Consider the following 12,758-nt stretch of genomic DNA (forward strand, 5'->3'; position numbering starts at 1 on the left):
AAAAATGCAAATTTAGAGAAATGAAGAAGTTGGTAAAGTAGTCAAATAAATTTGTGAAATTAAACCAACCAATATAGAAAGCCCAGTGGTGATGTAAGACAGTGAACATTTTAAAAAACCCATTGTGCAACATTTGTGCCTTCCCTTCACTAGAAGCAGGAAGTAAGTGGAAAAAGGGAATGCATCTTTAAAAAAGAAAATCCTCAGCACTTATGGCACTATTGTTTTGTGCATAATAAATGATTTTCCTTTTGATCAATAGGGGACATTTGAAACAAGATAAAGTAAGGAGACTGCTTTCTGAATACAACAATTTAATAGTATTGATTCATAACAAAAAAAAAACCTTCCCTCCCTTACACTGTTTTCCTCCGACTCAGTCTTAAGCATTGGTCAGACTCCTGCACAACTGTAGTTTAGTTGTACAGATATGAGTAAAGAAGCAAATTAGCACATTAAAAATAGAAACCTCTTATGCAATCAAACAAAAATCTGAATGCAGCAGGTATTAATGTGCTGATCTGATGAAAAGATGTGGTTGTATTGTGATATTGAACCCAGGTGTTTTCCCATGTCCTCTCCTCTCCTGCCCAGAACTCTCAGGTCTTTTCTGCTTTAGATATCCTTGATTACATCCTCCAGCTCCTCTTTGGAATACATGTGGAAGGTCTTCCCGGGCTCTACCGTTGCAAGCTACAAAAGAGACACAGATTTAAGAAAACCTACATGAAACCACAGGAGCTGTGGAAGAAATGTGCAAACTGAAAACAGTAAATACAACTAAATATAATTGCACTGTGTATTAATCTATTTCAAGTACACATTTTCAAAAATATGCCCAAAAAGTAAAGCCAATAACGAACCTCGATGTTGGTGGCATTTAGCTTCTCCTCCATCACCTGCTTCAGAATGGTGAGAGACGACTTGATGGCGTCTTTTAATGTCATAGACTGCACGTTTAACAGGGAAACGAACAGAAAATACACAATTCTTTAGTCCTGGTGATTTTCATGCATTTCTTTTACTTTAGACTAATTCATAACATTCTAAAAAATGAAAATTTCTGTATACTTCGAAAAACTATTCCCATTGACACAGGTTAGAAGCTTATTAACATCACAACTTTTCTGTTCAATTTAAAAAGGCAGTGGTTTATACCTTGTGGTAGACTTCTTGCAGAGAGCTCTGTGCTCCCTCAGAAGCTGAGCCGATGGCCCGAGCATCACACTGCACAAACGTTCCTGATGGGTCCATGTGGTACCTGCATCATTAAAAAATATAAGATAAAGTATGTTAAGGAGTTAAGAAGTGAATATGCTCCTGTTGAAAATGTCATGTTTTATCTATGCAAATACAATATGATGTGATTTCAAATAGTAATCTTTACATACAGCTGGGGGCCTTTTTCATCCACTCCCCCAAATAGAAGTGCTACACCGAATGGTCGACTCTGTATAGATATTTGGCAAAGAGGAACAAAGAGTGAAGCTTACAGGCAAAGATAGTTACTTGAATACCATCAAACATGATGCCGTTGACAAAAGTAAAAACATTAGCATGAGGGAGGCTGATTATTTCAGCATGGAAATGTGCCAAGTGACTGACCATGGCACCAGGATCGGCGTCCTCCTCTCCAAACTGCAACGCCAGGTTGGACACAGCCTGAGTCACACTCTCCACGGTCATTGTCTCGTTGTACGTGAACCAGTGGTTCTGAAAAACAATATGAACAGATTAGTCACAAGTATAACACCAGGTGGTTAGCGAACTGCTAAGATAAACATTAGAATTCATACCTGAGTTTCCACTCTTGCCTTGTCAATTAGAGTCTTGGCATCAGCGATCAAGCCACTCATGGCACAGCCTTTGAGGCAGAAAGAAAGAAAAAGCACATGCTATAAGCGTTAAGCAACAATCTGCATGGTCAAACTGCGAGAAAGGTTGTGTTATTCCATGTTATCAGAGCAAACATTATGATTCAAAATATTATGAATCACATATGTAAGGCATAAGAAAGCATCCCATCAACTAAACAATATGACAAAGGTGCACCGACTCAATGTTCACCTTTCAGCATCATTTCATCCCCCCCAACACACTCACATACCACTACAGCTTGCTGCATAAAAGTACAATGACAGCTTACCCAATGGTTATGTACTTAAAATGACAGAGGCTGACAAATGTCATTCTAGAGTTAACACACGGTCTGCATCCAAGTTTGAGTTTAATCAGCTTTTATCCCACTACTCACCAATGTGAGTGTCGATCTCTACAATCTTTTCAATGCTGTTCGGCTCCATCAGCGGGGAAGTGATCCTCTTCTCCACAGCCAGACAAACCCCCTCTGATGTCTGGATACCGATGGCTGTGGAGCCCAACTGGGAAGGCAATAAAAAAAAAGAAAATGTGTGAGCTTTGAGATGGACATTACATTTCTTTTTGGAATTTCATATCCAATATCACACCAAAGAGGACCATTAGTCAACCTGTGTAATTCAGTCTGAAGTACTTACTTTGATGGCCTCTATGGCATATTCAACCTGGAACAATCGCCCTTCAGGAGAAAATGTGTTCACACCTCTACAAGATAAATGTGAAAACAATGATTATCAATAATAGATATCAGGAAAACAACAAACAACTGCTGCAAATAAATATGTTGCAGCAATATGTTATGTTTAAAGTTAAAGACACTGGTAGAATCTGTATTTTAGCTGGCTATCTAGGGCGGAACAGAACATTTTAATCGACATGATTGCCGTTTAAATAAAATGCTTTCTTCTAAATAGTGATATCGAAAGTGAAAGCATGCTAACTTATAGCGACGTAGGTAGCTAGCTGCTTGCTAAATACCTACAGCAACGAAGTTACAACAAGGGATGAAAATAAGCAACTTTCAGAATTCCTAAAGTAGTCAAAACCTACAAATTCCTGTTGAAACCACTTAATCCACATAATTGTGTCCTCTAAATGTTCGCTCGTTCCCACTGAGGAGAGCTCAATAAATGACAAAGCAGTTTGTGGTGTACTTACCTGTCATATTCCGATCTTGTCAAAAACATCTTTACACGTTTTACTCAGGACCTGCAAAAGAGAGCAGTGGTTACACGAGGCTGTTGCACGATCAGAAAAAGTTATTACAAAACCCAGGGCGAATCCTCGCTTCGAGTTTGCCGTGACACCGGGAGATTAGCTAGCTAACGTTAGCTGCGATACACAGAAGCATGCTTGCTAACTGACGCAGCCAATCGCTGCAACTGAACAAAAAAAGCTCAGAGGAGTCTATCGTCTATATTCTTATATTATTGTTACATTCAAAAGAACACATAACAACATTCCGCGATAGTATTTTTAATAATTGCGATAGTTAAAGTAAATTACCTCCAATCACAAACACTTGAATGAGTTCGCTTGTTTGAGAGGAAGCGTCTGAGATGTAACATCAAAACGCGTCCGTGGTCAACACATGTGGCACGACGGTTCCGTGTGCACAAAGCTGCCATTGAACATTAAGGCAATCCTAAAATTGTTAGCAAAAATACACGTTGTATAGCCTGCTATAAAAATAACTTGGACACTGATAGGACATTAAATGTGAGGAATCTTCACATTCAACATTATTGGGCAGCTTAATGTTATAATTGGTTAAATACAGATTAACATCAGCTGGGAATGGTTAAACATTACATGCAACATAATTTAGGGTTTAATATAAATGTAGGAGCCATTCATGATATTTGTGTACAACACTGTACTGGGAGCAAATCTCAAGTTGGCCACGGATGGCAGTGTGTATTATTGTGACAGGGGGCACATGTGAAATTGACGCGGGGTAGTATGGGTGACGGGGAGATCACACGGTTTTTACCCCTACCAAGATGCGCAACGAGATCACGAACTAAATGTAGATGCAGTTGTGTTTTATGAAGTATACAACTAATAACGGGAACTTCACCCAAAGAAAACAAAAAAAAAACTTGGAATCGCTGTGTGAGCGAGTGGGGAACAGGATCTCCCCCCGCACCCTGCCGAGTGGCTCAAGAAAATCTGTCACTACAATAAATCTGGTTTCCCCCTCCAACGACAATTGTATTGTTCTAGATCAGAAATGCATACCGATCTAATGAGATTAGAATCATAACGGATGACAATCAGACAATAGGCTATTCAATGTCACATAATACACACTGTGATACTTGGATACATGACTACGTGATTGATATTTTAATCTATCAAAACTATTTCTGTATATGTAATACATGATTTAAGTTTTAGGTTTATAATACCAAATACTGACGGGTACAGTCGTCCCTTCCCATATGGTCTAGCGGTTAGGATTCCTGGTTTTCACCCAGGCGGCCCGGGTTCGACTCCCGGTATGGGAACTTAGTTTTAGCTTTAGCAGGTTTTAAGGTGAGTTTGCAGCAACTTGGGGAGACATTTCCGCAAGTATTTGAGACTTATTTTATGGGGAAATAGGATCGATTAATAAATTAATAAAACCAGTTATCTTTCAGGCAAACTTTGAATTAAAATTCGCACATAACCAGCCACTATGGGTCGTGTTGGAGCTGAATAAAAAGATGAACCCAGGAAATAAGAAAAAAAACCTAAAGCATTATTATTTTTGGTATTATTATTATTGGTGTTATTATTATTATGATCAGGAATGATCAAGCGACATTAAAGTCGTCTTAACAATTGTATTAAGGAGTATAGTAATTCATAGGAATGCATGAAGAACAGTACTTTCGTACTGTTTCAGTTCTGGGAAGAGAGGGCACGTTCAAATGGTGTCAGGTATCATTTTCCGGGTGGGTTCAGTTCACTTCAGTCCTGTTTTAGTTCAGTGTTGAAGTCCTAGTGTGGCGATGCCTTTTGCTAATTAAACTAAAAAAATTTGACAGAATTGAATCCTGCTACGGATGGATCCGAATATATTTTAAGTGTTTTATTACCCTCGGGGCCGTCTTCCAGGCGCACAGGCTCGAGTAGCAGAACCGTTACATTAGTAAACATGAAGTCCGAGAGGTACGACATCATTTTTCAGGCTCTCCTCTTGATTCACAGTAAGTTTGATTTGTGAAGCATTGTTTTCCAAAAATATGCTTTAGCATGCAAAAACAATAACTTAATGTTATATAGGGTTTATAAAAAAACTTAGCTCCAAACATGTGCAAAACAACTGGTATAAATTAGGATTAAATGAGTAGTCTTTCATGATTTTGCTTAAGCTCCACATTTTAAGACTTCGACAAAACTAAGCTTATTTAAATGTTTTAGAAAACATTTCAGTTAATTTGCTGACACCTAATGAGACAGATATGATTAAAATCATTATAGAAATAATTTCGTCTAATATTAAAGCCAGACTTCTCCTGTCTGCCTCACGCTTCCACAGACACATATATTCCTGTCAGTTTTACTAACTCTGTGTCAAAAGCATAAACACTTTCTCAACTACACATCATGATCTTCAGTCAAGAACTGGACTATCAATTTAAATGCATATTCAGTGACCTGAATAAACCAAATTCAGCTGTAGTTACATCTGAATTAAGAGCACCATCCAACATGGTGGAGCTACACAATTTACCATCACCTGGAATGGCTGTCACAGGGTTTGTTTTAGTGATCATGCTGTTCACTTTCCATACTTTTTCTTTCTTTCAGTCCCTGTAGCCTGCCTCTTCACTGCAGGTATGGTTCTTTTTATGTGCTTGGGCAGTTATACCTCTTTCTGATTGTCCCAGTGTGTACACTCAACACCCTCTCTGCCCTTTAGTGTCTGCTCAGTCTGACAGCAGCAGCGTGGTGGTGGCAGGGTATAATGTGAGCGCCTCCGCTGGGTCGAGGGTGGTGCTGCAGTGTGTGAGTGGCCGCATGGTGTGGACCAGGGACAGGGTGAGGGACAGGCAGAGGGTGGTCCACTGGGACATGTTCCGGGCCAGTCCAGATTACGCAATGGAGAGGGTGCTGGACATGTTCTCCACAGGGGACAAGAGGATCTACAACTCCTACAACCAGGGTAGGGTTGGCCCCAGCCCAAGAGCCTTCAGCGATGGAAACTTCTCCCTCGTCATCAAAGGTCACACTCAACAGTCTGTATATCAATCTTTCAAACACAGACGTGGTCTTTCTTTTAAGCAAAGCATCTAACCTTTCTCGTAAAAACTGTTGTTTTGAAAAGTGCATTGTGGGAAACTTCCAGACAACATTATCATTGAGAGTTGACCACTAAAGAAAAACATGTTTTATTCCAGAATGACCAGGTGGAAGGAATGTGAAGCAAACAATTTATAACTCATAAACTACAGCAAAGTGCTACGGTTCTTTTTAAGTGAGATTATCAGCATATCTGAGTATTCTGTGTGTGATTACAGACGTAGCAATGAATGACAGAGGCCTGTACTCCTGTAACCTCCACCACCTCTACTGCCACCTGTACGAGACAGTCCGAGTGCAACTCAACGTCACTAAGTCACGTGCGTATCACACCGCACGGACCCTCAGCATCTTCCACACATCGCAACGTCAAGTCTGACCTTGTTTGTTCCCTTCCACACACATAAGGTCGTAAGGCGCAGCGCTTCTGGGACGGCCAAAAGGCTGTGTACGTGGTGCTGCTCGGCAGTACTGTGGTGCTGCCGTGCATCAAGCGGCGTAACGTGTGGACGGACTGGAGCGACGAGGAGGAGGATCAGCAAGTGCGATGCATGAACTCGTTTGTTGGGACATTAGATTCAAACGGACCATGTAATATTTACTGAAATATCTACTTGGTGGCTTCCAGGTGGTCCATTGGGACCGTCAGTCCCCGGGAGTCCGCCGCGACCGAGCTGACCGCCTGGTGGACCTGTACGCCTCGGGGGAACAACGAAGCTACGGGCCGCTGTTCCTCCAGAGGAAGATGAACCTCAGCAATCAAGCCTTCTCGGAGGGAGACTTTTCTCTTTCCATATCTGATCTGCAGGTTTGTGTGTGTAAAAGGAACACTGAACTGGAAACTTCTTAAAGCTTTAGTAAAACATAAGAGCTACACCCTTTCCACTGCAGTCTCCCCAAACTGTGTTACTAGAACACACGGAACCTCCATTGGTAATGCAGTTCTTTATCGCTCTTTTGGGAAAAATTGGTAAGCAGACAAAGTATGTTGAACCTCATGTCTTGGATAACAACAGTAACAGACTTTAAAATATCTTCCTACTGGCCCCTTTGGTGCTATTTGTAGTGATACAAGCAGAGAAAGGTCAACAGTCAGTTGAAAGGAATCTCATTGTACCCGTTGTTTTTTTGACAGTGGTCACCAATCATTCAATTTGGGTTAAATACGGGCTCAGCCGGGCTCCGGAGATTGAAGACGACGCGATGGGACGGGCCACGTTTCCTGTTAGATGAAGGCACACTCAGCCCGACTGCCACACCACTTCTGTTCATCGTTTATGTTTGAAATGCTTAAAAGAAGAATCAATCAGCTCTAATGAAACACAAACTCCAAAAAGTGGAAAATCATTTATTTTTTAATGATTCTTTTGATAAATTGGAAGTTTTAAGTGTTGTCAAATTATCCCATTTGCTCAAATAGGTATTTGTTCTAAACACGAGGAGGCTATATTTAGCAAAATACATGCTGTTAGGTCGTAGTTAGAAACCACGAACCCTGCTGATTACACCAGAGAACAATCACAGCACGAGAAACAAAGACACTCAGTCGACTTGTAAGTTTTACGGGGAGCCCGGTCAAGAATCTTAGAGTACTAGACTCTTCACTCGATCACAGCCAACTCCGACTGGACTTCCCCATGCAGCCTCCTTTTATTGAGGTAGTGAACTATGTAAGCATGATAAGTCAACACTTGTTTGTTAAAAAGGTCAGTAGTACAACAGTAATAGCAAAAGGCATTGTACACCAAACTGGGTATGTCGACTCGAGGTTTAAAACAGCTTACACAGGTGAATGTATGTGTGCGTAAGATAACGTATGAGTCTATGCAAATGTGTCTTGGACCTTCCTCCCATATATTGAGTTGCTCAGTTTGGATGGAGAAGATTTCCTGTTTTAACGCAATTAAACCAGGACAATGAAACAGTATATTGCGTAATGATAATAGCACAATAAGAAGTATTCCCTAACACATGCAAAATACGGAAATATGTTTTATGAAAAATGAAAAGTATACTTAGAGAGGAATCACTTACCTCAATGATGAAAAATAAGCAAAATGTAGATAAAATTGCCTGTTTTTAGACCATTACCAGCTAGAGGTGACCACTGTTTGGAGGGCTTTTAGGCTGCCAGTGACTGACTATTATGTCCTAGGAGAATGAGGGAGAACTCTTTCAACAGGGGTTTAAGGATTTCATAGGGATCTTGATCAACATCAGAATCCTCCATTATTATTGTTTACATTACACAAAATGTATTCTGGCATTTTAAAACTCCAGCTACCTATTTGTTGTTGGTGTCTACACTTGGATCACAAATGATTTCTCTGAAGGCACATACAGTGGCCTTTAATGTGTGTGTGTGTGTGTGTGTGTGTGTGTGTGTGTGTATATTTGTCTGTCAACGTTTAACACACAGCTCACAGACCAGGGGATGTATTCCTGCCACCTTCACCACCATTACTGTGGTCTCCATGAGAGGAGAGAGTTTCAGGTAACAGTGGAAGCACCAGTGATTCAGACCATACCGCCAGCCAAAGCACTGCCCAGTGAAGACAAAGGTAACACACACCTCCTCCTGCTCTAGTTACAGTGAGTCAGCCTAAGTGCTTTAGCAGAGAGACTGTTTTATGACTTAGTTTGACGTGGATTCAAACTACTTCAAACTACAAACTATCATATGATCATTGAGAATAAACAAAACACATCTGTTTCCTTCACTCCTTCCCTCTGTGGCTTGTCCTTTTGTCCTCAGGCCAGGACTCTTCTCTGCTTCACACTTGTAGCTCAAAGTAACAGTGTAGACAGAATGGAGAGGGGAGGGGAAGAAAAGCTTTTATTTCTTAACTTTTGTTTGGTTTCATGAGATTTATATAGATTGTCGAGATGCCTAAAATCACATTTGCTGCCTCACAGCCCAGTCCTCCAAACCTCAGCCCCGTAACCTTTCTACTCATTCTTCACCGTTTTGTTGCTATAGCACTACTTAACATACTTTAGTTTTATTGATTTCTCTTGTTAGTTTGACTAAGTATTTGTATTTTCTGCATGTTGCCTGTTTATCCTTTACCAATAGCTTGGTTCACATTGCTCAGCGCTTTGATACACCCAGGAAATTCTTTCCCTGAGGTCATATTAGAAAGAGGAGAAAGAGAGAAAGAGAGAGAGAGAGAACATCGGGTCCTCAAATTCTTGTAGAATGAGAACTTTTACTCGGTACGTGTGTCGGTGTTACCAGAAGGTAACTGAAGCAAATGCTTTAATGGCAGATGTATAAATGTGGGGAACTCATTCAGAGAGATTTGGAAATCCAAAATGCCTGTGGTCAAATCTGTGTGTGTGTGTGCGCGCGTGTGGTGGAGCATGCCTAGTCTGATCTCATCTCTGAGGAATCTTTCGGATACAGTCTTTGGGCACAATTAATTTTTAACTCTGCAAGCTGTTATAAAGCAGTATGATTGCAGCTTTGCTGGTTAGAAACAAGATGCAGAAATGATTTGTACTCCACAAAACATTGTTGTTGCTTTTTGGGGAATTTCTCCTGTGTTGATGTGAGGCTTCCCGGACCGAGGATGTTGCATGTGTACAGACTACAAAGTCCTCTGAGGCAAATTTGTAATTTGGGCTATACAAAATAAAATGAATTGAATTAAATTGAACAAGAGTGACTTTGCACGGTTTCTTCTCTGTGCTCTCAGACAGAAGAGGCCCTGTCATTTATCTTATCTGCTCCTGTCTTGTCGTCTCTGACTGTCTGCTGCCCTGTTGACTTTGGCCCTGTGCTGACATCCTGGAAACATTTCTCTCTTCCGTCTGTCCAGCCTTCTCTTTGATTTCCCTCCTTGAAGGATCCCACTCGCTTAGGTTTGTTTGTTTTCATCAAGGTGTGGTCACTCGCTCTTTGCCATCACTTTTCTCACCTTCTTTTTTCCTTCCTTTATGGAAAAAAATAGCTTTTGGTTATTTTGTGGACAAGAGCAGGAAGTTTACTTAGTCCACGCGACAGCAGGGACACATAAAGAGATTTAGGAATCTGTTGATGACATAGGAGAGGATATGGAGATGTAGGTGTATGCACTTTGAGTTTGTATTAGGATAAACTAACTTCATTGTGTGAGGCAAAGCTCTGGAGAAACCTCTCATTTCCCCCCTTGGCTCTCCTCCCCTGTTCCATGGGGCTTTGTCCTTCCTTCCCTCCTCGTCCTCACTTCTTTGTGTTTTACTGCCAGGAAAAGTACATCACAGCATGACTTTCTGTCTGGATCTCATTTTGGCTCAAATATGTTAAGTCTGAGGTCCATAGCTGCTTCTTGCACTTTTTTAACGATGAAAAGTGAAACCAGGCTTTCCCTCACCCCTCTGCTTCTCAACACTCTGCAAGACCGCACATATCACCTAATCCACACATCACCTCATGCTTAATTATTCCTCAATGCCTTTGGAAACTCTCCAGGTTTTTCTCTACAGCCAGAAAATGTAATTACTTGTGAAATTAAACACTTTGCACAATAGTTTTCATCACACCTGTACACGTGCAGCAACAAATGCACACACATATGAAACATCATGCACAGAACCACTCAAAATGGTATTTGTTGGGAGTCTCCGAAAATGTAGACTCAAGTCTAAAACATTGCCAAAACATTGTGTTTCACAGCAACATCTTGCAACATCTCTCAGATCATTCTTTCCTCAGAGTACCACCAAATTCAATACCATTGATTCCCTCAGCAACATGAATGTATGTGCCAAAATTCAAGATTCAAACTCAGTCAGCGTGGTTACATGGATTTGAATAACTGGCTTAGTCGGACTGAAATCGAATTATCGTTTCATGTAAACACCTTTGTCCGACTATGCACGGTCCGACTACGATCCGACTAACACCCCTGGATAACTCGATCCGATCCAGTTGATAGTTCGACTATTGTGGCATGTAACGGTGAATCGGATAAGGAACTGGACTTGCTTGAGATCCCGACGGCGTCTTCTCTCCGTTATCAAATCAGCCAATAGCGCCATTCGCATTCGCTGTACTCCTATTAACATCATGCAAAAATAGTAGAGGGATGTAGCTTCACCTTGCTCTCCGTTCGCCATCTTTCTCGTAATGTTGATGTTGTTGGTTGTTGTTGGTAGTGGTGAAGAGGTCAAGCGGAAATGGCTGTATCACAACTAGTTGTAATGAAAACAGCGCCACCTATCGTATCGGATATGATACCATCATGTAAACACACTGAGTCTGAACTACACATAGGATTAACTAGCACTGCTAGTGCGGCTAAACACAATATGACTGAGAAAGAATTCGGAAGGTAACTTCTCCACTGGAGTTCAATGGAGTTCTGTGTCGTTCACCAGGTATGTGCTATCTGTACAATGTGAGGTCTGTTCTCGCTTCACAATGACACAGTCTGTCTGTACAAGAAAAGAGAATAGACGAAGAACAAAGAAATATTCAATGCTAACTGCTGTGATTCTCAGACACCAAGAAGGACGAATCCCCGCGAGTCATCAAAGTGATTCTGCCCGACCAGAGGCAACACTTCCTAATGCCACTGGGCTACATCCTCACCTCCTTCCTGCTCCTGGCCTTTATTATCCTCATCATCATCCTCATCACACGAAGACAGAGGACCAGAGGTCTGACCTGCAGCACCTCAGTCTGACTGTAGATTCACATTTAATCTACGGTTCTGAATCTCATCTAGTTTTCCTTTTCCTTTTTTATCCGGAGTCAGCAATGAGGTGAGAACACACAAACAATTCACATGATCAGGGTCTTCCCCTTTCACTCACACACACACACACACACACACACACACACACAGGTGTCTCTTTCTTACTGTGTTAGGTCCAGCAGAAGTCACAGTAGCTCGGAAGACTTTGAGATAGGCGTTACTGAAGTGAGCGCATGCAGTCGAGAGGAGAGAAGGTTTGGTGAGTCAAATGAGTGAGAAAAAAAATGTGCAACCTTCTCGATTGCGTGTTTTAAATTTGGTCCTTTGTGATTTTAGACTTTAAGAACAACCTGCTGCAAGAGAAGGTACAAATGAAGACTCTCGCTAAAGTCATTGATCTTGACAATGGTAAAAGACAACCACCCAAACCCTAAGGCAGCCATTGTGATTTGTTATCTCATTTTCAACATTCATTTTGTCTCGGCTTCTTTGCAGAGATGCAGAAATTTTCAAAGTGAGGAGAAGTGGAACTGGAGTCTCTGGCTGGTCCAGAGGCTCCACAGACTTAACACCCTCTGTCCGGACAGGAGACAGGCAAGAGACAAAATGTTATTAACTTCAGAAAAAGCAGTAAACATAGCTTACATGCTCACACGTTTTTTTTCTTTCTTCAAATTGTCCGTATTAGTAACGAAGATAAGCAGATTTTGTTTAAATTGTGCTCAATCAGAAAAAACAAAACAAAAAACACTTGACTCGGCCCAAAACAGGATAACAACGCCACCCAGAGGCGAATCCAAAATGTAAAGCAGTCGCCTCGACTGTTAAATGAAGGAGCAAGTGTGGATGAATTGAATTGCGTAAAGTTGAATAATGGGTTATTACAGCATTTGGTCAAAGTACCTCAAA

The 12,758-nt window shown here is 41.2% G+C and overlaps 2 protein-coding genes and 1 non-coding gene across 6 annotated transcripts; 2 read left to right on the top strand and 1 right to left on the bottom strand.

The window, feature by feature from the left end:
* Positions 1–297: 297 nt before the first annotated feature.
* On the bottom strand, positions 298–3,616 carry psma5 (proteasome 20S subunit alpha 5). The gene is made up of 10 exons (XM_040203949.2): positions 3,385–3,616; positions 3,037–3,087; positions 2,517–2,583; positions 2,255–2,381; positions 1,797–1,864; positions 1,606–1,713; positions 1,392–1,450; positions 1,159–1,261; positions 864–950; positions 298–693 (listed from the first exon to the last, which is right to left on the bottom strand). Exons 2-10 carry the CDS (start codon positions 3,063–3,065, stop codon positions 616–618), a joined length of 726 nt encoding a protein of 241 aa, XP_040059883.1. The 5' UTR covers positions 3,066–3,087; positions 3,385–3,616; the 3' UTR covers positions 298–615.
* Positions 3,617–4,316: 700 nt separating this feature from the next.
* Positions 4,317–4,388, top strand: trnae-uuc (transfer RNA glutamic acid (anticodon UUC)). The gene has a single exon. It is a non-coding gene; the product is annotated as a tRNA-Glu (tRNA).
* Positions 4,389–4,810: 422 nt separating this feature from the next.
* On the top strand, positions 4,811–12,435 carry LOC120835016 (matrix remodeling-associated protein 8). Of its 4 annotated transcripts, XM_078092232.1 has the most exons (10): positions 4,811–5,072; positions 5,677–5,703; positions 5,789–6,091; positions 6,387–6,488; positions 6,577–6,710; positions 6,797–6,976; positions 8,588–8,729; positions 11,653–11,811; positions 12,052–12,108; positions 12,186–12,435. In XM_078092232.1, exons 1-10 carry the CDS (start codon positions 5,021–5,023, stop codon positions 12,281–12,283), a joined length of 1,254 nt encoding a protein of 417 aa, XP_077948358.1. In that variant the 5' UTR covers positions 4,811–5,020; the 3' UTR covers positions 12,284–12,435. The 4 variants fall into 4 exon arrangements, 3 of the variants coding, with proteins under 3 accessions (XP_077948358.1, XP_077948356.1, XP_077948357.1); XR_013453206.1 differs by lacking the exon at positions 12,186–12,435 and having other exon boundaries at positions 11,653–11,916; positions 12,023–12,126; XM_078092230.1 differs by lacking the exon at positions 12,186–12,435 and having other exon boundaries at positions 11,910–12,055.
* Positions 12,436–12,758: the final 323 nt, after the last annotated feature.

This window comes from Gasterosteus aculeatus, chromosome 17 (assembly GCF_964276395.1).
Source record: "Gasterosteus aculeatus chromosome 17, fGasAcu3.hap1.1, whole genome shotgun sequence".
Lineage (NCBI taxonomy): Eukaryota > Metazoa > Chordata > Actinopteri > Perciformes > Gasterosteidae > Gasterosteus > Gasterosteus aculeatus.